The 27,604-nt window shown below is 44.6% G+C and overlaps 5 protein-coding genes across 16 annotated transcripts; 2 read left to right on the top strand and 3 right to left on the bottom strand.

Moving 5' to 3' along the window:
- Window positions 1-62: 62 nt before the first annotated feature.
- Window positions 63-6,947, bottom strand: kcna7 (potassium voltage-gated channel, shaker-related subfamily, member 7). Of its 3 annotated transcripts, XR_011038442.1 has the most exons (4): window positions 6,811-6,947; window positions 4,857-5,585; window positions 402-2,787; window positions 63-304 (listed from the first exon to the last, which is right to left on the bottom strand). XR_011038442.1 is itself a non-coding variant. In XM_068337799.1 (3 exons), exons 2-3 carry the CDS (start codon window positions 5,556-5,558, stop codon window positions 1,849-1,851), a joined length of 1,641 nt encoding a protein of 546 aa, XP_068193900.1. In that variant the 5' UTR covers window positions 5,559-5,585; window positions 6,811-6,947; the 3' UTR covers window positions 63-1,848. The 3 variants fall into 3 exon arrangements, 2 of the variants coding, with proteins under 2 accessions (XP_068193900.1, XP_068193901.1); XM_068337799.1 differs by having other exon boundaries at window positions 63-2,787; XM_068337800.1 differs by lacking the exon at window positions 6,811-6,947 and adding an exon at window positions 5,723-5,954 and having other exon boundaries at window positions 63-2,787.
- Window positions 6,859-14,884, top strand: hsd17b14 (hydroxysteroid (17-beta) dehydrogenase 14). The gene is made up of 10 exons (XM_068337802.1): window positions 6,859-6,956; window positions 8,646-8,836; window positions 8,936-9,021; window positions 9,131-9,228; window positions 12,119-12,185; window positions 12,257-12,348; window positions 12,715-12,819; window positions 12,892-12,959; window positions 13,659-13,755; window positions 14,132-14,884. The coding sequence occupies exons 1-10, from the start codon at window positions 6,933-6,935 to the stop codon at window positions 14,303-14,305; spliced, it is 1,002 nt and encodes a 333-aa protein (XP_068193903.1). The 5' UTR covers window positions 6,859-6,932; the 3' UTR covers window positions 14,306-14,884.
- A 247-nt stretch (window positions 14,885-15,131) lies between these two features.
- bcat2 (branched chain amino-acid transaminase 2, mitochondrial) lies at window positions 15,132-20,181 on the top strand. The gene is made up of 12 exons (XM_068337801.1): window positions 15,132-15,174; window positions 15,299-15,406; window positions 16,913-16,984; window positions 17,322-17,522; window positions 17,611-17,721; window positions 17,790-17,909; window positions 17,997-18,160; window positions 18,983-19,125; window positions 19,249-19,334; window positions 19,537-19,677; window positions 19,929-20,003; window positions 20,094-20,181. The coding sequence occupies exons 2-12, from the start codon at window positions 15,389-15,391 to the stop codon at window positions 20,133-20,135; spliced, it is 1,173 nt and encodes a 390-aa protein (XP_068193902.1). The 5' UTR covers window positions 15,132-15,174; window positions 15,299-15,388; the 3' UTR covers window positions 20,136-20,181.
- A 470-nt stretch (window positions 20,182-20,651) lies between these two features.
- ifi35 (interferon-induced protein 35) lies at window positions 20,652-24,886 on the bottom strand. 10 transcript variants are annotated; one of them, XM_068337793.1, is made up of 7 exons: window positions 24,570-24,886; window positions 24,194-24,336; window positions 22,989-23,298; window positions 22,806-22,915; window positions 22,541-22,724; window positions 22,359-22,465; window positions 20,652-22,266 (listed from the first exon to the last, which is right to left on the bottom strand). In XM_068337793.1, the coding sequence occupies exons 2-7, from the start codon at window positions 24,323-24,325 to the stop codon at window positions 22,078-22,080; spliced, it is 1,032 nt and encodes a 343-aa protein (XP_068193894.1). In that variant the 5' UTR covers window positions 24,326-24,336; window positions 24,570-24,886; the 3' UTR covers window positions 20,652-22,077. The 10 variants fall into 10 exon arrangements, with proteins under 10 accessions (XP_068193894.1, XP_068193895.1, XP_068193891.1 ...); XM_068337794.1 differs by having other exon boundaries at window positions 24,194-24,329; XM_068337790.1 differs by having other exon boundaries at window positions 24,194-24,316.
- A 600-nt stretch (window positions 24,887-25,486) lies between these two features.
- rpl27 (ribosomal protein L27) lies at window positions 25,487-27,367 on the bottom strand. The gene is made up of 5 exons (XM_068336899.1): window positions 27,300-27,367; window positions 26,656-26,738; window positions 26,406-26,575; window positions 25,689-25,799; window positions 25,487-25,572 (listed from the first exon to the last, which is right to left on the bottom strand). Exons 2-5 carry the CDS (start codon window positions 26,734-26,736, stop codon window positions 25,524-25,526), a joined length of 411 nt encoding a protein of 136 aa, XP_068193000.1. The 5' UTR covers window positions 26,737-26,738; window positions 27,300-27,367; the 3' UTR covers window positions 25,487-25,523.
- Window positions 27,368-27,604: the final 237 nt, after the last annotated feature.

Here is a 27,604-nt window from a genome sequence, read left to right as displayed (position 1 = left end):
CCCAAGTAAATCTTAAAGAAGTTCACCCAAAAAATACAGACGCAATCCCTCATCGTGATTAATCAATGAATTGATCGCTGAACAAACCTCATTTTAATACATGATGTTTCACACATGGCAAAAAAAAATCAAAAAAAAATCTGATGACTTGTTTGTGATCGCAGAAATCTATGAATTATTTCCTGAAATATGTCGTGTTGATGCAACAGTTTGACAGCTTCAAGTGCTACCAGCTTGGTTTAATGACAACTGGGCTCATTGTTGTGGCGACGCGCTGAAATAAATCACAGGGTGTTTCCTTTTCCTGTCCAGAGAGGAAACACAGAGGCGTCTTTGTTTGCATGAGAGAAGGAGTTCAAACCGCCAGAATGAAGTAAAGCAAAGCTGTTGCCTTTGTTTACAGTGAAGTTGTTGTTTTGTGTTGCTGTAAATCAGTGTGTCCACAGGACGAAGAAGAGGAAGAGGATGTCTCGACTGCAGCGACATCTAGAGGCAGGATGTGGCATCACATCATGGAGGTCCAGGTCGGTCCTTGCCATCTCTACTCATGAAAAAAAAACCATTTTAATTACATTTATTGTAAGAATTTTGAACAGATTAAGGCAGATCTGATAGTTACATGTTAAATAGAACACAAAAACAAAACAATTTCACTCTATGAAAGAAACATTTAACATATTTAAAACAAACAAAAAACACAATTGCATCATAAACAGCTGATCATTTAAGCCGTGTCACCACATTTCTAATGGTTTCCTAAAGGGAACTGAGACATTTACAGCAAATAATCAAACAGTCAAAAAAGAGCTTCCTGTTTCTTATATTTGAAATGTTTTCTGCTTGAATCTGATTGGCTGTTAACAGTCAGCTGACATCCAGACAGCCTATGAATGAGCCAGGAGTGGTCAATCAGCTGATTGAGATGTGATCAGTGTGAAATGAGGGAAACCTCAGACTCTTTAGAAACAGGAAGTGAGGGTTTTTGGTTTTTTTTAAACTTCCTACATAATTTAATGAACCTTAAACAGTCTGGAGCCGTCCTTTGGCGTCAGTCTCGTCACATCTTTCTTTTTATATTCGAGGTTTTTTTTTTTTACATGTATGAGTTGAATTATTCCCAATGTGATGACGTGACGAACTCATTCATGTCTAAATATTCCTTGATAATTTCCTGGAAGGTTTCCTTGACAGGACTCCAGACATATAGACAGATGCATAGATAGTGTCAGTTGCTGATTCTCTGGAGAATGACAACTTAACGGACACGGTATGATCAGTCATTCCTCTTTCATACGTACCGGTATGGAGAGCAGAGTGATGCTCTGACAGCAGTTACACTATTTGATTTTTTCTACCTGTTTCAATCCCATCCCCACGACAGATTTACATTTTACAGCACACGGAGAGTTCACCTTCTGGTTTCCCCGGATGTCCTCGCTTCTTGGCCGCTCCTACAATCCAGGAAGGGTCGTCGCCTCCTGTGATTGACCTTTTGTCGGGTCAGTGACACGCCCCTTACTCTGTATTTACAAGCCTTTTTTCTTAAGCCATCGAAAAATCATGTCAAACCCCAAATGGCACAATGAACTTAACGCAAACATTTTCTCACGATAGATAGATAGATTATTAATTGCGGAGGAAATCGTGTTGATTGATTGATTGATGTTCCTTATCTTTGGAATCAATCACGCAACAAATACAAGACCAAAGAAATTATTTTGGACCCACGAAATTAAGTTTTTATCTGAAATTATAATCATGCAAAAACCTCAAATGTAAAAAGAACGGTGGAGCAGATCTTTGCACACATCTGTCCATCCTGGGAGTCTGGAAGCGATTGATCCGTCCTCACACCTGCGTGACCAGAGGTTCTCTGAGGTAGAAGTTCATCCGTTTCCGATCGCCAGCTTCCTGCCCGGCGCACAACCCTGCCAGGAGCGTCCCATTGAGCGGGGGGCAGATGTTCCTGGTGTACTGCCCATACAAGGGAGCGTGATCCCCCATGAATTCAGGCACGCCATCCCCTCCTTCCTCGTCCTCCTCATCGGTGTCACCCTCTCCGTCCTTCTCCCAGACGGACGTGGAGATGTGTTGGTACTGGGTGGTGTCCTCACACTCCATCTCGCGGTGGTAGAAGTAGCTGAAATTGGACACGATGACGGGAACTGGCAGAGAGATGGTGAGCACGCCGGCGATGGCGCACATGGAGCCCACCAGCTTTCCCCCGACAGTCTCCGGGTACATGTCCCCGTAGCCGACTGTCGTCATGGACACCACGGCCCACCAGAAGGCCTCGGGGATGCTGGTGAATGCCGTGTCGGGGCTGTCCACCTCTGCAAAGTAGGCAGCACTCGAGAAGAGAATGACCCCAATGAAGAGGAAGAAGATCAGCAGGGCGAGCTCTCTGAGACTGGCCTTCAGCGTCTGGCCCAGGATCTGGAGCCCCTTGGAGTGACGAGAAAGCTTGAAGATCCTGAAGACCCTCACCAGCCTGATGACTCGGATGAGCGCCAGGGACACAGACGGCTGGGAGCCTTTGTCCTTCGCCAGCTCCGTGCCGAGGGTGACAAAGTAAGGAATGATGGCGAAGAAGTCGATGGTGTTCATGACGTCTTTGAAGAAGTGCATCTTGCTTGGAGCGCAGGTGAAGCGCACGATGAGTTCGAAGGAGAACCAGCAGATGCAGATGGTCTCCACGATGAAGAAGGGGTCCTGGAAAGGGGTGAAGCCGGACGGGATGGTGATGTTTTGATCCGGATTGGTGGGGTGAGGTATGATGATGGATTGCTGCAAGGGAAGAAGAGAAAGAGGGTAGAGTTCAAGGAGCTACTGCCTCAAAGATGGAAAAAGAAATAAGAGAATAAAGGGGAAAGGTAAGGGGGAAACGGGTAGCTCCGTGGAGACGATGTTTACAGCGGTAAACAAGGAGAAAGGAGTAAACCGGAGAGGATAAGTGAGAAGCAGTGATTATTAGGAAAATTTGTTCTCAGCACATTTGAAGTATGAAATCCGTCATCGTCTGATGGAGCCTGAGAAATCGTGATACCCTGCTAACTTCAGTCCGCTCGCCAGTTCCACTCCGACAGCTTCATTTCTTTTTATATAAATTAGTTATTCTATATTTAAACGCACACAAAAACACAAAGTTCATGTGACTCTGGGTTGCGTTACACCGGCACGGTGGCGGTATTTGACAAGTCATCCAACCCGGTTGCTTGTTTTTTTTTCCGGGTAGCGAGTGAATGTCTGAACTGACTGGGCACCAGCAAGTCGGATCGGGTTTCTCAGAAGCGTCCTATGACCTCCGGCGAATATTGTCCCCAACGCTTCATGTGTTTCTATGCTTGAGTCTATTTGTAGCAGCAGTTCTTTAACGCCGCACATTTTAATGGCCTGTTAGCAAAAAAACCTAGAGTTCCAAAAGGACATTCCATCAACCTCCACTCAGGTGAAGTTCCTCCATCCATTTCTGGAGCGTTACCCCAAACACCTGAAGAAGAAGGGACGTTTTTGAGAAGAAATCAGTCAGATATTTGAATTTAAGATGTCACTTAAACCTCTTTGACCTGAAAGCTTCACTGTAGCCTCAGTTTGTGGGTTATGAAGTCAAAGTATTACCATGAGATCATTTATGGTCCCAGAGGATGAACCTAAATGAGGATTTGCACCAAGAAGGTAAAAAGTGGGGCGACTTGTGATGAGTTGGGGTTCATTGCTGTAGCGTCTTTGTCAATAGATCTAACCTGACGATTTATTGGTAGCTTTTAGCTACAGTTTTAGTTTTTGAAATTACAAATCAGCTGCTTTAAAATCCGATCACTGGTTTGCGTCTCGAGCAGATCATTGTGGTTTTGGATCGGAAGCGAGCCCACACTTTCTTGCCGATCCCGACCTTCCTGTTTTGTCCATCAGTTGAGAGACCAAACCATTTTTTTAAAGAAACGTTATCAAGAATTTTTTTAATCAGAATTCAACTACACACATTTTAATTCGTCTCATTCCCACTGAGCGAGTGATTCCTGCACAGGCAAATTCTATCTATCCAAGACCAGCCTCCACCCGAGCCGCCAGAGCTATAACGCCAGGCTAAATTCATTTTCCAGGTGTCATCAGAAAAGTTGATCTGATCTGCGTCTCTTTTTCATCCTGTTTTCAGCGTCTGACCGGTGAGTCATAGTGTTTATCGGTATGAACATCTGTTTCTAGGTTGATACGCTCTAAGGTTCGTCCTCTCTCTATATATAACCCTTCAACCTCGAGGGAGCAACCTGAGACAAGTTCACCTCCTTCCCTTCCCTTCATCCTGGACTCCTTACCTTTGACTTCTTCCCCTCTCTCTCTCTCTCTCTCTCTCTCTCTCTCCTCATTACTTTTGGAAGAATCGGTCCATCTTAATGCACTAGTTGGCTCAGGCAGTCGCCTCTAAGTGCCCAACAAAGTGTAAACCTCCATCCCACCAGCTCATCCACCCTGTGCCTTCACCGCCGATTTTTTTTTCCACCAGCAGTTTAACTGCACCGCTTCATACCTTCCCTTCAAAATGTGCGGATCAGATTTAATGACAAGTCCAAAATAATCCCGGGAAAACCTCCTCCTCCCCCTCCTCTCTATGTTAGCCGTTGCTTCCCCTCCTTTGGAGGTGTTTTTTTGATGGATTGTTCCCTCTTTCTTCTCCTTCTACTCAGTGTTAACGCGGGAGAACAAGACCTTTTCAATCTCGAGGTGATGGGTGACACCCAACAGCACCGTCTTAACCTCTGTTGTCTTTGCACCCAATTGCCCAGTTGCCCTCCAGGAAGTTCCTATCACTCGTGAAAGACTAACATGCATGTCAGCACCATGCAACCCATCCTCACCTCCCTCCTTTCCTTCTCATTCCTGAACTCCGGCAGAGTCTCCAGACAGAAGATGAGAATGGAGATCACGATGACCAGGACGCTGATGATGGCAATGATCCGAGCGCCGCTGGAGGACTCTGGGTACTCGAACAGCATCCAGAGGCGACGCTGCAGGTCGTTGGTGGGCAAAGGTCGCTCCTCTTCCTTGGCGAAGCCTTCGTCCTCCTTGTACCGGTCGATGACCTCGTCCCCGAGCTCGTAGAAGTGAAGCTCCTCCAGGAACATGTCCAAGGGGACGTTGGCGGGCCTCCGTAGCCTCCCTCCTGACTGGTAGAAGTAGAGGATGGCGTCGAAGCAGACTCGGCTTCTGTCCAGGAAGAGTTCGTTCCTCAACGGGTCGAAGTAGCGAAGGCGACGCCGGGGGTCGCCCAGCAGGGAGTCCGGGAACTGGCCCAGGGTTCTCAGCTGGGTTTCGTACCTCATCCCCGACACGTTGATGGCAAGGCGTTCGGCCAGAGCCCAACCACTCCTCCACGGGCAGCGACGGTTGTCCCTCTTGGCCCCCCTGCTGGGCTCCTTCTCGCTACTCTCCTTCTCCAGCTTATTGTGTTCGTCTTTGGTCCGTTTGTGTTCATCGCTGACATCCTCAGATTTCTGCTTCTCTTTTGTCTGCCCTCCTTCCTCTCCTCCCATTCCTCCTCCCTCGTCTTGATTATACATCTCCTAGCGTTCGATCGTCCTTTCCCTCTGGAGGAAACATAATTTTACTTTTACAAAGAAGAAACACGAGCCCCGACTTAATAAATACAGCCGTCCTGAAGTGATTGAATGTAGACTGGTATGAATTGCTGAAGATACTTTTATGGTCGTGGCGAATCAATTACCTTTCATTTGATTTGTCTTGATTTGCTTTTTGTGGTTCCTCAATTCTTTTAAAAAGAAGCAACAAGTTTATTTACTGGATGCTAAGATTAGATAACTTAATGTGAATTACCGTTAACATCAATCAAAATTTAAAAACCCGGATGCTAACATCCTTAAAGGAAAAGTTCACCAAGAAACAAAAATTCAGTCTTTAACATAGCCAATCAGACATTGGGTCAAGAAAACGCTTCATGAGAGCTAAGCACATGAAGATAGTTCAGATGGCGTGTGCTAATTCTTTAGCTTTACCGTCTAATTTCTTGTTTCATGTTTGTTTATAGTCTTTTTCTTCTGCACATTTTAAACAGCATGAATTCCGTTTATCTGTGAAGCTCCAAAAAAAGGAAAAGACAATGAGCAGATAACGGCTATATTGTCATTCTGCGTCTTCAACTTCCTTATGTTGACTTATGTCACCTTTAAAATAAAACTTGCTGATGTCTGCAGACGTGTAGTTTCAATACAGACTAGCCATGAGCTAAGACATGTTGAGTTAACGGCATTCCCTCAATGACCAGCGACGGCAACCCCAAAGAATCAAAACCTTCCTACTTTATGTCTATGACAGCTTCACTTTCATATTTAAAGTCTCATATTTTTGATGCATGGAGCAGAATACCTCTAAGCAGTTCTAAATAGGTCTAACTGATGTTCTGATGACATTAAACATCCCAAAATATGTAGAAATCCACATGTTTCTGTAGGTTCTCCATTATCCAGGTCCAATAAGCTGGGAGAAGACCAGTCACCGCAACAACTGAAGAAGCCTCTTGGGTGAGAGGAGAAACGACTTCAAGAAACTTTTTTAAAAGTCCGGTGGATTGATTTAAACAGCTTTGGATAGAAATCCACATCTGACCTCTTTTTTTTTTTAACGGTTATTTCCCCAGCTGGAGTTGTGTTGTGTTACCCGTTGGAAGGACTCGTGTTACGTGAGGAACCACGCTAACAAGCCCTTGACCCTCCACCCCGTCCCGTTACTCTTTACCATGAACCACGTCATGCAGACTTCATGCTAGAAGCTCCACGCATGCAGTCGGACTCTCACCCGCTTCTGACCGTGACTCCCAGTAGAGACTCTGACTCCCCTCTTGTCCCCCCCGTCCAACTAACCGCACCTCCACAGAGCGACCATGACTCTCCGGCTGCACCTCCACCTCAGGTCGCCTTATGGGACGACCTCAGTCTGAGACGGTTTGTATATCGGTTCCCCAATCACGATATCCAGGCGACCCCTCCTCTTCCTCCTCCTCTTCCTCACCCCCCTTATCATCCATGGATCGGAGGGAGGGGCCGGTTTGGCTCCTTTGGGGGGGGGGGGCTTCTGGGGTGTTGATCTGCTGAAGTTAAGCGAGTGAGGCTTGTTTGTGGGTCTTCACTTGTGCCCTCTCTCACACTGGGTAACCCCCAGGGAATGCTGTCGAGCAGAAATTTGATCTTTGACCCCCGGATCAAAGAGCACCAAATCCCAGCCACTCTTCCTGTCGGCCTTTTAACCCCCCCCCTCCCATTCCTTAAACATGCTGTAAGTGTTTTCACGCACGGCGGCGCTCAGATGGTTAAGAAAAGGGAGGGGATCCATTTTTATGAATGACAGTAAACGTTTGGACTTTTTAAAAAAATGTTTTTTACATAAATTAAATTTGCATACTTGACTGCAAAACAAGGCTGCATAAAAACATGACAAACCTGACCTGCTTTAGCATTAAATATAAGTCTGAACGCTAACTCGAAGATTTTGACTGGTAAATGAATATATATTTTGCTGTGGTTAGCACGTAGCGGCGGAATGAAGTTTGTTGCAAAATAACAAGGTCACGAAAACTCCAGCTGCCTAGCGTAGCGGTAGCGCGACCTTGCTTCACAGGAGATACACACTCACACTGAACTCAGTTAAGTGTATTCACATTTTTAAATCACGCCAGATAACACGCACCTCATCAGCTACAGCTAGGCTAATCAGAAAACATAGCATGCTAACAGTTTAGTCAGACGAGGCACGTCCATTAAGATAAATGGACTAAATCTGTACAATCATTTTCCCCTTCAAGACAAAAAGTCATTATTTTTATTTTATTTTGTGCAAATATAGCGTCAGTAATACGCCAGACGTGAAATAAAATATAAGCTAGCATCCATTTCCTTCTATTATGGGATCTGACAAAGCGCTAACGTTATGCTATTGATTGTTAATCGGTTATAAAACATTCACTGTGTTTATGACAGGCCATTGTTCCCTGACATGCTAATTAGCATGAGATTAGTGGACAGCCTAGCTAATAGCAGGGAGACTCCAGCTGCTGTGGGCGTGGTCAAGTGGCAGGTCATGTGACGTCACGACAAAACTACAGAATGGCATTTCACAGATTAGTAGTTAAAAGCCTTTTTTTTTTTCAATTTAACTTTTTTTTTTAAATAAAAAAAATTCGTAATTTTTTTTATAAAAAAAATATAATTTTATATATAATCATAAATAGAGTGAATATATCATTTAAATATATCTAAAACAAAAATAAAGCTCGTGTAACGTTTAGCAGTGGCTCGAGCTCCGCGCTCATTCATTCTCAACTACGTCAGGAGCGTTCAGGAACAGCTCGGAAATTTCAGCTTCACTCGACAACTCCGATTAAATGTAGCCTCTCGCCACAGCTAGCTTCACTACTATTTTCCCCGTGATATACTAAATTATAATAAACTGATTTTTAATATTTATTCACAGATTGCCTCATTGATTTCTCTATTCCAATTTCCGCTATAAATAACGGTGGCGCCATCTTTTCCAGTAGTTCCAGAAGCACCTGAACGCAACAAATATTCCTTATTGTCCCCACGCCGGGTTATTGGACCTTGCACCTGACTAAATGAAATGTGGTACTTTGACAGTTTACTGCGCAGCTGAACGGGAGGAGACTCGACAGCTCGGTGACGGGAGGTGATAAGTTCGAGTCTCCGTCAGTTCAGCATCAGGAAGCAGCGCAGATCAGCGGCCGTCATGTCGATGCGTTACCGGGACAAAGTTGTGATCGTCACCGGAGGATCCACGGGGATTGGCAGAGGGATCGTGGAAGTGTTTGGTATGTTTATTTTATTATAATACAGAATTACAATTTAATATTTATCATTTATAAGCCATTTATCATCATTTCTTTTCTTTTCTTTTTTTTTTTTTCCAGTGGAGAATGGTGCCAAAGTGGTTTTCTGTGCAAAACCGAGTCAGTAAAATGTGTTTTTTCCCCATATTTGATGATTTGTGTGTATTGTAAGTTCATGCATGCATTCGTTTTATTTAAATATATGCATGTGTTGAATCAGCTGCTACAAATAAAATCCCTCCTGCAAAATGTGAATTTTTCTGGTACGGATCACAGATTCGGGGGGCGAGGAGCTGGAGGCCAGTCTGAACCAAACCGGACCAGGATTCTGTAAATTTCTAGTTCTTGACGTCACCAAAGACGAAGACCTGAAGGTAACCTCCGGTTGTGGTCGGACGGGTTGTTCTGGAGGAATAAACAAACGCTCCCTCGGCAGGAGGGTTGTGTCTTTGTCAGTCCGTCTGCAAACATTTGATGAAAGAATCTAAAGAAACCTTCATTATAAAGAAAAAACCTTCAGTTTCGATCGAGATCCTGGGTTCACTCCCCACACTCCTTGTTTTTTTTACTTACTCATATCTCATAAATGTCATGTTATTCCCATTATTACTTCAAGAACTTGTTTCTACTCGTCCGTCTGATGAGGTGAACTTATTCTATGTCTCTACATGAAGAGGAAATGACTCATTCTGCGGTGTGGGGGCAGTTTAAAAAGAAGAAGTTATGTCTGAACAAAAATTGCAAAACAGCTTCTGCTGAAAACAGGTTAGTTGGGTTTATTTCATGATTAAACTCATTAAAAGATTATGAATATTTTTCCACCTCCGGCTTGACGACACCTGTAGATACTGTTTCCAAAGGTGTTTAGTTTCCTGTGACTGGTTAACTTGTTTTTAAACAGGTAGTCAGTGAAGGATCTACATCATTAACCACTCATAAACACTCATTAACTACTCAGGAACACCGACCAACTAAATGTTTAGCGACAACCAAACGTTTGGCTTCATAACTTCTTGAGAAAAACGTCTGATGTAACAAAAATGTTATGTAAGAAATGTGTCCAACAAACCTCTGCTCCTGATGACCTCTTCCACGACCTGCATGATTCAAATAACCTTTATTGCTACTGTTAAATTTCAACTTGACAATTTTTTTTTCTAAGGCAGTTTTCAGGCACAACCTTTGGATTTTCCACTATTACCGTCTGTTTACTCAGACGCGTCTGAAACCGACCCTGAGCTCCTTCTATCTCGCTTTCCTCCTTTCTTTATTTCTTTCCTTTTCCTGCAGTGCATGCTGGGAGATGGTGTGAGGAAGTCAGAGGAGTGTTGCATCTGTGATATTTTCATTCAGGTTTTTTGTTTTGTTTTTTAAATATTTGCTTGTTTTTCATGTTTATTCACATCCCAGTAGTTTTTGGAGAGGAAATTAATTTTTTCTCCCATTGGGGATTAATAAAATTCAGTTTATCTTTATCTCTGGGTTCGAGAGCCCCCACCTGAATCAGGTCGTGTCCTTCAGGAGAAAAGTTCTGATGGTCCCCAAAAATCGTGTTCACCCTCAAACTGGGAACATTGAAAGTTAATGGAGCGAGAAACAGGAAAACAAAAGCGCCTCTGTGTTTTCAATCTGATAAATGTAAAATTTTTTGGTTTTTTTTGTCCAGGAAACGTTGACTGGTAGTGAGAATGGAATGGTGAAAGGAATTCTGAACATTTTATTATCTCATGCTTGTCTTATGAGGAAATCACATCAGGCCACATTATTAAATAAGAGCAGAGGTTGAAGGAAAGGTGGTTGTTCTTATCAGTGTGTGTTCCAACTGTAGGTACAGATAAAGTGGCTGTTTTAAATATCTGAAATGATGAATTTTATAAATGCGTCAGAGCCGAGTACTTGTCTGTAAGAATAGATTTTATCTGTACAGTTTCAGATGGGAACCACCCAGAAACTCCATGTAGTAGAAAAAACACGCTATCCATGTCATGACTCAACAGATTTTATTGTTTTTACCCACCATTTCTGTGTTTTTAAATGCGGTTCCATTTTGCCAGCCAGGTTTACAGATAACGCTCCGGTCCAGTGCGTTTTTATTAATGACATTAAAGCAGGAAGTGCTTTCTGGAATTTTAACACTTTTTATCTGACAAAACTGCTTCAAAGTTGCTTTTATTGTTTCATGGAATAGTTTTTTTTAAAAAAACAACAACAAGAAAATGATTTTTTTTTTAATCTCTCTGCAGCAATGGTGGGATGTAGAGGAGATCCAGATTAAAAATCTGTGTCTACGGTACGCTCACAACGTCTAGGGTGATTTGATCAGATCTGGATCAGATCTATCTGGACAGACATGTGGGAGAACCGCATACTGTAGTGGAGCCCACAGGAGGACGAGGACACATGTCAGTCCTCAAGGGCAGACGGCGTGTTTCAGCCGAGCTGCTGGGTGTGGCCACCAGGGGGGCGCTGTGGTGTGCAGAAGGGTTTGTTAGAGCACGATTCAGAGCCTGGAGACGTAGAGACGGTTGGGATTAAAAATCAGACTAATCTGGATTTCTGAGAACAAATCATGCAAAACTTTATTTATATCTATTGTGGAAAACAAGACAGGGTTTCACATCTGCCCAGCAGAGGGCGAACTCTCCCCATAGAACAGGGGGTCAAACTCACTTTCACCCAAGGTCACATCAGCATAACGGCTGTAATCGAAAGGCCAGATGTAACTAATAAATGTAACTAAATGTAATGTAAAATAAAATGTCACTACACCTTAATGTTAAATAACTCTGAATTTATTATTTATTTATTTATTTATTTATTATCTGACCTTTTATGCTCTCGCAGGCCACAAAAAATAATGGGGTGGGCCACACTTGGCCCCCGGGCCTTGAGTTTGACACGTGTGCCCTCGAAGGACACGCTGATGAACTCTTAGGGCATCCAGAGGACACAAACTCTTCCCTGTAGAAGCGTTGTCTCCTGAGTCCGACCCAATCAGAGGAATGTACAGGCTGAGGGTAACGACTGTAAACACAGATCAACTTAAAGATCGGGCTGACACGCTAAGGGTTCACCTGGGCTGGAACTGGGTGTGAACCCTCACACAGAATCTTTCTCTCGTTGGGTGACAGTTCTAACAACCAAGTCTTTATTATTGGGTTTAAATGCAGGGAAAATGTGTGAATTTCTTCTTTTATTTGCTTCTTTGAGTGATGAATCTGTTAATAAACATCTCTCTTTCTTTCTTTCTTTCTTTCTTCACAGACTTTAGTTGCCGTGACGGTCAAACAGTTTGGACACATCGACTGCCTCATCAACAACGCAGGCTGGCGTGAGTTTTTTTTTGTTTCCTTTACCGTTTGACGCTACACGCTAACTTTATCTTCATCTCTGCTCCTTCAGACCCTCCTCTGAAATCGATCGACGAAACGACTGCAGAGGAATTTCAATCGCTGCTGAACCTGAACCTGATCAGCTGCTTCTTGGCCTCAAAAGTAAAGTTTCAGTCTCATGTGTCAGATAAAATACGATTAATTCCTTGTTACCGCCTCCAAAATGTGAAGACACATACGCTTTTGACTCATATTGGAGAAAATACACAGACATGAATCAGATCAGCTGATGAAATTGGAGAAATTCCAAAAACAATTGTCACAAATGGAAAAACTTGAATTGGATCTGGTAATTTAAATATTCAAATATTTAAATTATTCGAATTAAAATGTCAGGAAATAGTCATTAGTGTGTTTATCAGGTGATTATAATACTAAATTTAATAACACTCCACTGTCTTCCTCACACATATAATTATTGGTATAGAGGATCTCTGATTACAGCAGGATGTCTCACTCTGTCTCCAGTACGCGCTGCCGCACCTCCGGCGGCGTCAGGGGAACATCATCAACGTCGCCAGTCTCGTGGCCTCCATCGGCCAGAAGGACTCTGTGACCTACGTCGCCACCAAGGTGAGGCCATCCTCATCCTCAGTCCTTCACCTGACTAGGTAGAGATCTGTAATACCAACCTGTGTCCACAAGGGGGCGATCGTTTCCATGACGAAGGCGATGGCTGTGGACGAGAGTCGATATCGGGTGCGCGTGAACTGGTGAGTCAAACTGGTTTGAGTTCTAGTCTGGTTCTTCAGCTTCCTGCTGGTTCAGATTATCGATCCAACATATTGGAAGGTGAACGGTGATTATTGGAGCAATAACAGACAGGATTCGTACCAAAAACATGCCGCTGAGGTGGGCTGATCAGGTCTAAATTGCATGTAGGCGTGGTTGTTTATCTTTAATATGGTGCCCGATGAGCTGGCGTCTCATCCAGGGTGTACCCTGCTTCTCGCCTGCAGCCAGCTGGGACAGGCTCTAGCGGGAATTTAAACCAGAAGGCGGAAAAGACGAGAAGATTGTATGAAAATAAAATGAATCCTAACTTGAAGAAGAACATTTTGACCAAAGTTAACGTCTTAACTTGTGTTTGACGTTATTTTTATTTATTCATTGATAGTTTGATCCTTGATTGGTGGAGTTCTGAGGGTTTAATTACCTGACAAATATAACAGAGCAACAAGCAAACATGTTTTTTCTGTCTAACTGTAATGTTTGTAACTAGAATAAGTACTAATTTAACATTTAGGAGTATATACATTTATTTTACATTGAGTTACATTTAGTTACATTTATTAGTTACATCTGATCCTTTGAGGACAGCCTTTATGCTGATGTGCCCCTCGGTGAAAATTTGAGGGAAAATGTGAAAATGAAGGAAGGCATCATGTCGGAAGAGATTCTCTTTGTTGCAGCATCTCTCCGAGTAACGTGATGACGCCTCTGATGGAAGAATGTCTGGAGCAACATGAAGACGCCGCCAACGTCAAGGAAACAACAGAGAAGTACCAGGTGGGTTCTCAGGGGGACCGGCGGTTCCGTACGGTTGTGTGAAAATAAATCGAAAATCATTGAGAATCGTCTGAATGAGTATTTTCAATGATTGCTGGATGAAATGCTGCTCGCTTTGTCGGGATGGAAAGTTCACCTGTCTCCTGACCTCTGGAGACGAGTCAGACAGAAACCCTGAAGGGTTTCATCACAGTCAATATTTATCGTACAACAACTGGAGGACAAACAAACAGGTGGTGAGACCAGGATCATCTCAAACGGTGAAAAAAGCAAAAGTCAAAATAAAATTCCAATTTGCTGGAGGATAAAATAAATAGACGATTACTCAGGAGATTTGTGAAGTAACCACATTGAAGTTTTGCTGTCTCCTGAACAGCTGATTGGTCGCATGGCGACTCCGGCTGAATGCGGATTGGTTGCCCTGTTCCTCGCCGCCGATGGCACCTTCATCACCGGCGTCGACCTTCTGGTGGCCGGAGGAGCTGAACTCAACTATGGCGTCAAGAGTCAGATCCCGTCCGAGAACCCGATCAACACAAATCACATGTAATATATTTACTAGAGTTCATTCAGTAAAATAAAAGTGTTGTTTTTTTTAATTAAATGAAATTAAATTGTCTGATTTTTCCCCTTTACATTACAACGTTTCTATTGAACAAGAACACTGGAAGAAATTAAGTACAAAAGAGAATTAAAAAACGGTGTGAAAAAAAGTTTGGTGCTAAGGTGAAAATAAATAAATACATCACTAAATAAATATACAAGCAGCTATATTATTTTATGGTTTGAGGAGTGTGAATACATTAGTTGAAAAGCAATACAAAATCTTCTAAACATTTAAAACTGCATTTATGGATGTGAAACTTTGTGTTATAATAATTGGTTTAATCATGACTGTCTGTGGTTTTGGAAATTAAGACTTCACATATTTCCCCGTTAGAATAAAACGCTCGTCTTCTCCCGAATAAGAGCACAGGTGTTTGTTTTAATTCATGTACAATAGTTTTGCTGAGTTTTAAATAATGTGCATGTTCTTTAAACAGTACAGTAACGTTATGAACTCAAAGTTCTATTGTGTTTGTAAATAATTAATAATAATGACAGAACCTGTTGAATAAACACTTTTTTACACGTGTTTTTTTTTCTTCCTTTTTTTTTAAATATAAAACTTCAGGAAAAGTTTCGGTCATCTGCTCTTGAACTCACCGGAAGTAGCCCGGCCCACTACACGCCTCTCCTTTCGACCAATCAGCATCGACTTGAATGCCCTCGTTAACCCTCCTTTACATTCTTTTGCCGGTGTCAGCCAATCACAGTAGAGTCCTCTGGCCACTTCCGGTTTGAGAATTATCAGTGAAACATATTTAATATTGAACTGATTCTGAGACCGTCATTTGTCCGCAGACCACGAATTTTTGTGTATGTTACTGTGAGAGCATAAAAGTAAAAAAAAAAAAGAATTAAAGCATTAATCGTTTCTCCAGCAGTTTAGTTAAATATTTAATGAAAACCTGACGAGCTCTTGTTTCTTCCCTCCATTCAGGCTTCGGTACGGAGGTGACCGGAACTCAAACCGGCAGCTTTTGTTTCCACACGGACAAATAATCCCGTTCATCGTTGTTGCGCAGAGGAGATGGCAGCTTTCCGAGCGGTGAGTCCAGTAAATAATGACTGACTGTTGACGATGTCTGTCTGCGTTAATGATTCACTTAATTAGTAGATAAGTTCTATCAAACGAGCGATAACCCGACGGGCTACGACCGACAGAGATAACCTTATCTCGGACTGGGTTCGCGTCTGGGTCCCGCCGCCAGGGAGGGGGCAAAACAACACAGCGTGCAGCGGCCGGCCAACCAAACTCCATTCTGAAATCTGACAACTGAAAGTGTTTTTAGCTTTTCAGCGAAAATAACATGAAATAAAAGACGAAACTTGGTTTGATTTAAGTTATCATGGTTTGATAAAATAATCGGCTGACATTCAGTCAACAAGTTTGACTTAATATTGTAAATAAATATGTTAAAAATTAGTTAACAAGCCTCAACCCGCATCGAGTTATTTCTTATTAGGGGGGAACGCAATCAGCAACTGTAAGGTTATAGATAAGCAGGCTCGTTTTACATATATTATTATTTTATTTTTTTAAAAAAATTGGATTATATAATTTTGTTTGTTGGAGTTTTCCTTAAATTGTATGATTTTTTTTTTAATGGAGTTTGGTGTGACGTCAGCCCCGCAATCTTGTCATGTTCCTGCACATACGAACCGATCAGAATCTATAAAATACCAAATTAGCGACGACCCTGGTGTGTTTGTGGCGACTCGGGCCCGTTCCGGTGCCGATGCTAACGCCTGTGAGGAATGCTAACGAGCATTTCCTGCACGCTGTTTTTGTTTTTTGTGTGGTTGAGGATTAAGTTCCTGCGTGGAACTGTCAGCTACTGTTAAAGTGTGTGTGTGTGTGTGTGTGTGTGTGTGTGTGTGTGTGTGTGTGTGTGTGTGTGTGTGTTTTGTCGTAATTACACACTCGGCTTTTCACTAATTGGGCTGCAATAAAAAGCAAAGCTTGCGTCATCCATTCACCAGAAACACCGTCACAACAACACGACTCACCGCTGACTCATCACCCAAAAAAAATTAAAAAAAAATTAAAAAATAAATTAAAAAAATTAAATACAGAAATCGCCCAGTGACGTCACAGAGAAAAAATACAAAAACACCAGGAATGAAGCTTTAGCCGCGTTAGCTTAGCCGTTCTAGCACTTGTTGACACACGTGTGTTTATTATTCGTGTGTGTGTGTGTGTGTGTGTGTGTGTGTGTGTGTGTGTGTGTGTGTGTGTGTGTGTGTCGTTAGTAACGTCATCGCACCGGACCGGTTGACGGTTCATCCGGTGATCCGGTCTGACCTCCAGGTGTTCGCGTCCGTCCTCCTCTCGGCTCCCGTAGCGGCTTTATCCCCCCCTGCATTCCTCAGCGTGTGTGTGTGTGTGTGTGTGTGTGTTACCGGACACCTGCAGAATGATTGGTGTGTAGGGGGGGTTGTGCCCCCCCCCCCCTACCCAACACTCCACCCCCCCCCTCCTCCTCCCCCTAACCTGAATGAATGGGACTGTCTAGCCTGCTGTTAGCGCCTGATGCTAGCTGCTGTCTTGCAGATCCTCCGTGGGCGGCTGGTCCGGGGCCCCCCCCTCGCCGTCGGGCCCCTGCGGTTCTCCAGCAGCTTCAAGGTAACCGGGGCGTGTGGACGCCCGTCGGGCGAGGCTGGTCACCGTGGTGACGGGAAAGAAGGATGCGGCTCCACGTGTGTCAGATTTTAAACTGTCTCCCACCCTCCTCCCTCTGCCCCCCCCCCCACACTGTGCTGCCTGCTTGTTATCATTTAATTCTGTTTAATTACGCCTCATTAATCTTACCGTACAGATTCCTCTGACCGGCTAATCGTCCGTGTTTTGAAGCATGACATCGATGACGATTGACAAACGATTGCTGTATCCGTCGCCTGCTCTCCCACCCGCCCCCCGCCTGCTTCTGTTTCCTCCCCCCTCCCCCTCCCTTCCATCTCAGGCGTGCGACCTCGACATCGAACGCACCCAGACGCCGAAGCCCAAGCCGGACCCGTCGTCGCTGGTGTTCGGAAAGCAGTTCTCCGACCACATGCTGACCGTCGAGTGGACGGAGAAGGGCGGCTGGGAGGCGCCGCGCATTCGCCCCTTCCAGAACCTGTCGCTGCACCCCGCCAGCTCCGCCCTGCACTACTCCATCGAGGTGAGGCGGGACCGGGAATCGTGAGCAAACAGGAAGCCGTTTTTGATGCTCTAACCCCGCCCCCCCCCCCCCCCTTGGTCTCCATCAGCTGTTTGAGGGGATGAAGGCGTTCCGCGGCGTCGACGACCGAATCCGTCTGTTCAGACCCGCCCTGAACATGGAGAGGATGCACCGCAGCGCCGACAGGAGCTGCCTACCGGTCAGTCTATGCCCCGCCCCTTCCTGAATTACTATTATTATTATTTTAACCCCCCCCCACCCCCCCAGCTGTTCGATAAAGCCGAGCTGCAGGAGTGCATCAGGAAGCTGGTGGAGGTGGATCAGGAGTGGGTCCCCCACTCGCTGGAGGCCAGCCTCTACATCCGACCCACCTTCATCGGGACAGAGGTGAGCCGTCCGATCAGGTGGGGGCGTCGCGTCCCTTGAATGATGGAGTGACGATCTGTCTGCCCCCCCCCCCCCTCCCTCCTTCAGCCGTCCCTCGGCGTGTCCCGGGCGGGAAAGGCGCTGCTCTTCGTCATCGTCGGCCCCGTCGGACCCTACTTCGCCACGGGATCCTTCAATCCCGTCTCCCTGCTGGCGGATCCGGCGTTCGTCAGGGCGTGGCAGGGGGGGGTCGGCGCCTACAAGGTGGGAGGGTGAGGTTCGCTTCTAATCGCTTCTCACATTCAAGAGTTTTCTTTATCAGGTCGACGCTCCTTTTAAAGGAACGCAGGTGACAAAGCCGGCTCTGGATGGTTGTGGTGAGGCGTGTTGCCACGGCGATTGTTTGCTCAGCTGCTCCAGACGGAAAAGAAAAATCAGCCTGAAGGGAATCGCTAAATACACCCAACATGATTTAATCTGGGGTAAACAGGGGAGGGCGTGTCAGAGCTGGGGGAGTGAAGGGAGTTACACTCGGATTCAGTTTAGTGTGTGTGTGTGTGTGTGTGTATAGATTATAACATTCTAATTATTCTATAATAATAATATATATTATTATTATAGAATAATAATAATATATGTATATAATATATATATATAAATTATATATATATATATATATATATATAATTATTTTTAAACTGGTAGTTTTTGCGTCTGAACTTTTCCAGGTTTGCTGATGAATAACGTTACGACTTTGGCTTCCAGGGTTATTTTTTTAAATCTTTTTAGCGTCGAAGCAAACTAACCTTCGTTAATCTGAGATTATAACCTGAGAGGAAAAAATAAATACATAAATAAATTGAGAACGAAGCCAAATAAAAAAGCTGATCTTTAAGTATTTGCCGCTGGCTGGAGGCGCCGAGTCGCTTCAGGTCACAACCGTGTTTTTTGGATCCAGATCTGGATTTTCTACTTTTCTTGGCAAGTCCATGTCTCCACGGCAACGCTATCAGCATAATCTGCTGTTTGTCCTCTAATCTCAGGCTGTTGTCCTATAGTAACCCCCTTCCTCTAACCCCCGCCCCCCCCTCCAGGAACTACGGGCCGACCATCGCGGTGCAGAACGAGGCGGTGAAGCGCGGCTGCCAGCAGGTCCTCTGGCTCTACGGCCCCGACGAGCAGATCACCGAGGTCGGAACCATGAACCTCTTCATCTACCTGATTAACCAGAAGGGAGGTCAGAGGTCACCGCCGGCGCCGACACGCTCAGTCCATAAATAAAATCAAACACACCCGGAACGACGTTCGCTTAGCCGCTAAGCTAAAACTGCTAGCATCTATTCTGTGTGTGTGTCTGCAGAGAAAGAGTTGATCACCCCCCCTCTGGACGGGATGATCCTCCCAGGTGTCACCAGACAGTCTCTGCTGGACCTGGCCAGAAACTGGGTGAGACCTGGACCACTGCGGCATTATGGGATGTCGTGGCTGTTTAAATGAATCCACTGGACGCCCCACGCTACCAAAACTTCTACTTTCTGGCGGCGGCTGGTCTTGTCTTGTCACTAGAACCAGAGAAGCCTCTTGGGTGGGGGGGGGGCAAACGTCTTCAGGGAACTTCCTTCACGACGGTGCGCTGTGTGTCCACCAGGGGGAGTTCAGGGTGACGGAGCGGACGATGGGCATGAAGGAGCTGCTGCAGCTGCTGGATGCTGGGAGGGTCCTGGAGGTGTTCGGAGCCGGGACGGCCTGCGTGGTGTGTCCCGTGGGCAGCCTCCTGTACGGGGGGAAGGTAGGAGCCCCCACGCTGTTCCATCATACGTCCACTAGAGGGCAGTAGAGTCAGCTGTTTTAATGTGAGACTGCTGGCAGATGATAAGCGTCATGTAGAATGTGGACAAACCTGCTCCTGAAGGTGGCGCCGCCCACAACGATCCACTTCCTGCTTCCTGTATCTGTAAACAATAAACCTGTAAATCGTCCTGGGGAGGTAAATAACGTAAACAACGCTGTCGTCTTCCCTCCCTCCCGCCACCCCCACAGAAATACGAGATCCCGACGATGAAGAACGGTCCCGACCTGGCCAAGAAGTTCTACAAGGAGCTGACTGATATTCAGGTGAGGTCAAAGGTCAGCTGGCGACTCGTGATGCTTTTATTTTGAAACTTTCAACAACGTGACGGCGTTTCCTTTCCTGTCTTTCTCCAGTACGGACGCACGGCCAGCGACTGGGCGCCGCTGGTGGCTTAAACAGACGCACCGGTTCCGTTATCACAAATTGGATGACCAGCACAACCCCCCTCCCCCACGCAACACCCCCCCCAACACCTATTAACACACTCCTGCTGCTTTGACCGACGGAGAGAGGCGGACTCTTCTCTCCGTCGACCAGCTGTTACGGACGTTCTCGTCCCGCCTGTGAAGCAATATTAAAAAACACGAAAAACCAAATTGTCCCAAAAAGTTCCGACGAGAGGAGGGAAAGACCAATATTCATCTTTATCCGTGTCGCATTCAAAGACAACCGGAACAAACCGGAGCTCTGCAAGTAGTTCTTGTCTGCTTGAACATGTAGGACTAAACGATGTGAGGCGGTTTAAACCGGACCTGGACCTGAGCTGAACTCTCGTCAATAAGCTGTAGCGGTTTCTAGAAAACTTTTGCTGTTACGTAGCGTCTTTGAACGCATCGCTCCATGTTTCGTTACTGTCGTAGCACGTGATGACGTGAAGGGTGGGCGGGTGGGTGGGTGGGTGGGGAGGGGGGGCAGGGGCAACTGTTTGCACTAAGTGGGGATGAACTTGAGCGCGATCGGCTTTCAGATGTTTGTTGGTTCGGTTCGTTCGGAACAAACGCGGGGGTGACGTCGGACCTTCGTCTGCACAAACCGTTGGATTCCTGCACGAGTGATCGTCACCAGAACAACGGCTAGGAACAAATCCTTCTGCTGTTTTAAGAGCAATTTAAAACGTTTTTCTTTTTTTCTTTTGGGTTTTCACAATTGAGATTAGGCCAGCCGTCTTCCAAAGTGTGTGACTTGTGTTTTCCTTTGAATGTATTTTATTCCTACGGCCCCCAAACGCACCAGTCCTGTCCTGTCCAAGTGCCTAACCTCCGTCTCTTCCTGTCTTCTGTGGACCTTTAAGCTGGATCGTTTTATTTTTCGGGTGACGTCAGGTTTGGTTCTGTTACTGTTTTTCTTGTTTTGTAGTTACAATAAACCTGATCTGAGTCCTGAGTTTTTTTCAGTTCTTTAAATCGAATTAAAAAAATTTTTCTTACCTCATTAAAACCCCCAGTATTTCTCGTTTAACATAGGAAACCTGTTACATTTTGTTAATTAAATATTTATTTATTTATGCAACATCAAAAAAATCCAGAATTATTTTTTTAAAATTCAGTTTTGAAGAAGTGAGAATAAAAAAACAATTGGTGATCAGTGGTGCGTTCAAGTGATGGCGTAATCATTGGAAAACTACAAATCTGGAAAATTTCACATGACCACAACTAAAATCAGGAACATACAGACGCTTATAAATTTCAGCACAGAATTGACGTTTATATTTTTATCCCAGACTTGTTGTCGAATTGCTTGATGCTAATTCACCTTTTCGTACTCATTTGGTAAAACTATAAATTAAAAGTAAATATGAGAAAGAAAAACATTTAATACCTGAGTTCATAACTTTTCTATGCAGTTATCAAAGTTTTGATTGGTGATATTGATGATAATTGAGTTTTGACTTGAAGAGGCGTTCACGTGATCGTATTTTCAGATTATTTTCGACACCAAAGAAAGGCTACGGCAACAAGTGTGGGACAAACATTTAAACCCTGAGCATCACGACATAAAAGTTGATGAACGCAACCAGCATCCAACTGTCTGGGGAGCATTTGAAGGCATCATAACGGTTTTGTTGAGTCGTTCTATGCTACGCTAAGCTAACTGTAAACACTTAAGAAAATGGAAAAAAATGGTATTTATGATGTAATTGATAGGATGTAGAAAATTAAATGTGTATTAAATTTAGGAAAGTAACATTTAAATTTTATTTAAATATTTAATATTAACGTCAACAAAGTCTCAGGTTTTATATGATCAGAAATGTTTCCGGTTGTGTTCAAGTTGAAACAATAAATGAAGGAGAATCTCCTCCTGGACCCGCGTCTGTCTTTTAGCTCATTTCTGTCTTCAGGAGATTTTGTCGAGGACGGCCGAGACGTTCTGCCCCAGGGGGTTGTAGAGGAGCGCCTCGACCTCCCCGCCGCCGTTGATGGTTTTCTGGAAGTGGATCTCCAGCAGGTCCTGGAGGGTCTCCTGCTCCATCACGTCAGGGATTCCCGTCAACAGCAGCGTCCGGAGACACGGCGTCATCTGTGTCTGCAAGGACACGGACAAACATGTCTTTACCCAGCCTGCAGTTCCAACGTTTGTCCTCTAGGTGGCGACAGCAGAAGGTGCTCCTGACGAACCTGGAGGTCTGTTAGTCTCCCATGGACGAATGGAGTCACTCTCACTCTCTCCTTCTTCTGCTGGAACTTCACTTTGTGGAACTCTTGATCCGTCAAACCTTTGACAACTGTTTAAAAATACACAAGAATGACCCGACTGGCCTTGAACGCCCCACGCTACCAAAACGTCTACTTTAGCTCACCGTCTTTCTCCACGAATGTCAGGACGGCCGTCCAGGAGTCCGGCACCATCTGGCAGACCTCCACCTCCCCGCCCCCGTGTCTCCTCCTGGAGAAGTGGATCTCCAGCGAGTCCACCAGGGTTTGTGGGTCCATCCTGGGCAGGTTGGAGATCGAGACGCTCCGAGGAGACGCCTCAGTCTCCATCTGCAGGATGGACGTCCAAACCAAAGCCGGTCAGACTTAAAGGGGGGGACGATCTGTTCAGATCTAGGGTCTCTTGGGTACCTCCAGGGAGCTGGGCGCTATCAGGACAACCGGTCGGACCCCCACTGTGATGCTGCGCCCGTCTCCCAGGGACACCCGGTGCTTCTGCATGGTTAGGATCCTCATGGCCACTGACGACAGAAGGAACAAGTTCTCCAGCAGAACCGGATCCATTCAAACGCTCAGGTCCTACTTCCCCCTCACCTTCTGTTTCCTCAAACGTGACCAGCGCCGTCCCCCCTTCCATCGGGTAAACAAATCGAGTTTCCACGCCGACCACTCGGACGCCGTCCGTCGTCCCCGTATTGAAGGGAACCCTCCTTTCCGGTGAGCGGGCGAACGCCTGAAACCAGAACAATCCAGATGGAATGATGGATGCTGATGGATGTAAACCTACATCAACCTGCTGTTGGACCTGCTCCCATGAGGCACCGCCCTCCTTCAGCTCCGCCTCCTTCATCTGGATGTCCGCCATCAGGTCGACTTCCTGCTGCAGGACGAAGTCCAGCCTCGCCTGCCAGACGGAACGGAGGGGTTCCAGTCGGTAAAAGTACAACAATTAAATTTTATGAGTCTGTGGAATAAATACGTACAGGTAGTCCTCGACATACAAACATACTCTCGCCACCATATCCAACTATTATCCTGCAGTTCCCCTTTCTGTCGTAACCTCCGTAGGGGGCAGCACCTCTGTGTTCACTGAGCTCCAACACTCTTTTACCCCTCTTGTTGTTAGTCGTTGACTCTGTTAGCATCTCCAGAGCGTCAGGTTTGGATCCTTTACTGCTCATCATGGTGATAGAGCAAAGGTAGTGAAGACAGCGGTGGTCTCTCTGATGACAGCTCTGACCCACAAGAACTCCTCCCTCCTCCTTCACTCTAAAGGTAAGCTACATGCTAAATGCTACCTGCTAAAGTATCCTAGAGTGTCTGTAAAGAGGTCATCAGTGGGGATCCACCTATCTGTATCACAGAAAACACTGATAAAAATAACTCCCCTGGATATTTAGCCCTGCTGTCAGTCACAACCCAACTTCACTGTTCAACTGCTGTGATTCAGGCTTTATAAATATGTCAATCATGTCAATCATGAGTGACGTTTGATGGTAAATTTTGGAACTATACGCACATATTTTAACGATAACATGTTTTTATTCTTATTTATTGTACAGTAACATGATATTATGCACTTTTAATGGTTTATTAGTCATTTTAGAGTCTAAAATTTGTGGTGGATTGATATTAAATTGGATGAAATGACATCAACTTGATTTCTATGGAGATAAAAGATTGAAATTTAACAAATAACGATTCACTAAAAAACCTCTCAGAACCAATTATGTTCGTAGGTTGAGGACTACCTGTGTTCAGTTTTTATTTGATGTGTTTTTAGGAGTTAAATAAAGAACCGTTTTGTTTCCCAGCTGCTCCTCTGTCAGACTCCGGTTCAGTTTCTCGATTCTTTGTCTGAACTCCTGGATCTGGACCCGGATTCGGTTCGTCCCGGAGGTCAGATCCTGGAGGTGTTTCTGCTGAGACATGATCCTAACGTCTGTGACGTCATTAAACATTCAGATCCATGCTTCCAATAAAACCTCCCGACGAGAGAAGTGATTACAATGAATGAAACCAGTAAATAAAATCGATCCTTAATCAAACGCAGTGGAGGATAATTAAATCCTCTCATCTGATTGGTTTTAGTCACTTTATTGTAATTCGGTTTAAAAAAAAAAAGTGTGACGTCAGAGGGATCAGATACGTGAGGTAATCAAAATAAGATCTTACCTCTTCTGAAGACATCGTGAATTAATCCAGAATGTTTCACCAAAATATTAAATTCTAAGAGTGATGTCACCAAAACCCCGCAGGTTTAAATCTTAATATTAGAAGTTGACTCTTAAACGGATCGACGCTCAAAAACTTGTAACTTCCATTCACTATTCAAGGGTCGCGGGTAACGTTTAAAACATGTAACGTGAAATAAAACGCGTTAAATATCCAGAAAACCTTCAAGTTACGTCTGTAAGTTGTTTTAAACTTTTAAAAAGCGTTAAACTGACTTTCCTTCGGTGATCTGTGCGGAAATGAGCGATTGTTTCACTTTCTTTCCCCCCCCAGCAGCCCTGAACGTCCTTTTCTCTCCGCCAGGGGGCGCTGGAGGTAGGACGGTCCCGGAAATGAAAAGCTAAGAATCGGTATCTGAGTATCAATATGATGAATAACTATGTCAGGTGTGGAAAAAAAAAGCATTTTTAGTTTGTTTCTTCTTCTGAGAGGTTCTTTGAGTTAAAAAAAAAAAAGGGAAAATACATCAATGTGTATTAATAGAAGTTTTTGCGTGTTTTTACCAGCGTGGGGTTCAAAACGATTCAGTGGAGAATAAAAAACGTAAACAACAGACAACACTCGACCAGCTGTTTAAACCTGTTTCCAGTCAGGATCAGGTCACTTGAGGTTAAGTTTTCATTTTATTTCCATCGTTTTAATGAACATCATCCTGACAGACGGAACCAGAAGCTTCTCCTTCCTACGTCAAAGATGAAAAACATTCGTTGCTCCTTGCGATCCGACTTCAGGCGCACCTGTTCAGATCCTGGTCAGGTGTGTTTCAAGTCAGAGATCCAGGCTTAAACCCAAACGGGTGAAAAGTTTAATTCACAACTTTTCCTCCAAAATAGAAAATAAAAAGCCGACAGTCAAAATCTGTTTTTAGACATTTATTAGTGAAACTGAGTGAAGTTAGAATCTGAGCTTCTGGAAGAACCACTTGTTTTTGCCCGTCTTGTACCTGAAAAGAGACAAAAACATTGTCAACAGCATGAAAACCGAGTCAAAACCCACCTGACATCCCCTGGAGGTCCAAACCGGGAAGCCTGACCGTAAACGGAACATGGAGGGACTCACCTCTCCTCAAACTTGACCTTGGCCTCCCGCCTGGCTTTGCGTTTGAGAGCTGGATCCCTGAAGACGTCCTTGTTGACGACGGTTTTGTCCAGAGGAATATCCACAGAGTATCTGCAGGAGACGACAGAGGGTTTGACTCAGCAGCCGACCGACAGACGACCGTTACTTTATCCCACCGTCATGAACCTCACATCGCGTCTCAGCAGTTTTTACTTTTCTGTGCAGCCGACTAAACAGATTTAACGCAATTAACTTAAATATTGGACTCAGTATCTCGAACGTACTGTGATGTCATCCTCCAGGAGGGTGTTACAATCCACTCAAACCACACTAAAATAACAGGTATATGTTAACCACCAGCAGTAAGAAGTACCACAGCGATCACTCTTGACATGTTATTTCTGAAAGTTGTAACTTGTTAAGTACGTTTTGATTGTTAAATTTAAACCATCGCTAAAATAATAAATCCTGCAGATCCTGAATGTGGAGGAAGAAGCTTCGAAACGCTTCATTTTTAAACCAATAATGTGACAAGAAAGGCTCAAAGTAGAGGTCAGAAAATCCCAAACCGATGCTTCCACTGGTCGTCAGCTTCAGCTCAGCTTCACATGCAGGAACTTTTAGAAAATTTCCTTCCACAAACCAGCAGCACCTCTCTGTTTCTACTCAAAGCATCAAACACAGCTCCAAATTGACGTCAGACGGACTGATTCCTACCTGGTGGGCATCAGGTGGTTGTAGTTGAACACCTTGACGAAAGCCTTGATCTTGGACCGCTTGGCGATCTTCTTCTTGCCCATGGTGGTGGTCACCTTGCGGGGGTAGCGGTCGATGCCTGCGACCAGAGCGTGGCTGTAGGGACGGTCGGCTGTTCCATCGTCGATGTTCTGCGAATAAATAACGTCATATTGACGCTCAGGTAGAACCCGATGAGTGGAACGAGTTCCTGACAGACGCTCCCGCTCACCTTCACGATCACAGCTTTACGTCCGGCGTAGCGTCCAGCCAGGACCATCACCACCTTCCCAGGCTTCATGAACTTGCCCATTTCTGACAAAACAAATAAACAAACATACGTTTAAATATATTTTTACGTCCTGTCATCCAAATAAATTCAATTAAACAACTAGTGGCGAGGCTAAAATTAATCTGAAATTGACATGAATGCAAGTTATTCACGGTTTTCAGCTTTCTAAAGCACGACTAGCATCTCTGTTAGCATTAGCCTCCAGTGAGTTACGTTTTTCTCCGTCTTAAGAGTTATAAAGTAATTCAGCTTCAACAACATTCGCTTTAATGGCTGCTGTTGGTTCCTTTACATTTTAGAGGATTAACTGTATATGTTAGAATAAGCTCTGACGGGTCGCTGACAGGCGAGCAGCAGCCTCTGCGTTTACATCAAGGAAGCCGCCATATTGAAAATGAGCCCCACGGAGGAGAAGCTCCGCATTAACGGCGGCTTTTCTTCCTCCATCTTATTAAAATTCGTCATGATAACACAAACATCTTAGATAAAAGAGTTATATTTATCAGTGTGAGCCGATAGAAATCATTCTGTCGGTCGGATTCAGGGAGATGGTTGGAGATTCGGTGAAGGGAAATCGGACTCACTGATGCTTCTCTACGGCCGCCGCTAACAGGAAAGGAAGCCGAGAAGGTTTTTCTCAACTTTGACCCCCCACTTTGACGTCACTTCCGGATAGAATTATCCGGAAGTGTTATCCCCGTTTTTTGTAAATAGAAAAGTGGAACGCAGATCGGTTCGTGCTAAACTATTGTAAGATTATAAAAAATAAAATGTATTATTATGTATGTAACTTTTCATGTCAGACGTTATATTTTGTGTTTATTCCGGATATATATTTATTTTATTATATATTTTATTACTTATTTTGCATTAATTGGCTTTCAGACAC

The sequence above is a fragment of the Antennarius striatus genome, chromosome 16 (genome assembly GCF_040054535.1).
Source record: "Antennarius striatus isolate MH-2024 chromosome 16, ASM4005453v1, whole genome shotgun sequence".
NCBI lineage: Eukaryota > Metazoa > Chordata > Actinopteri > Lophiiformes > Antennariidae > Antennarius > Antennarius striatus.
Note: the sequence above shows the minus strand (reverse complement) of the source record. Positions and strands in the feature narration are given on the sequence as shown.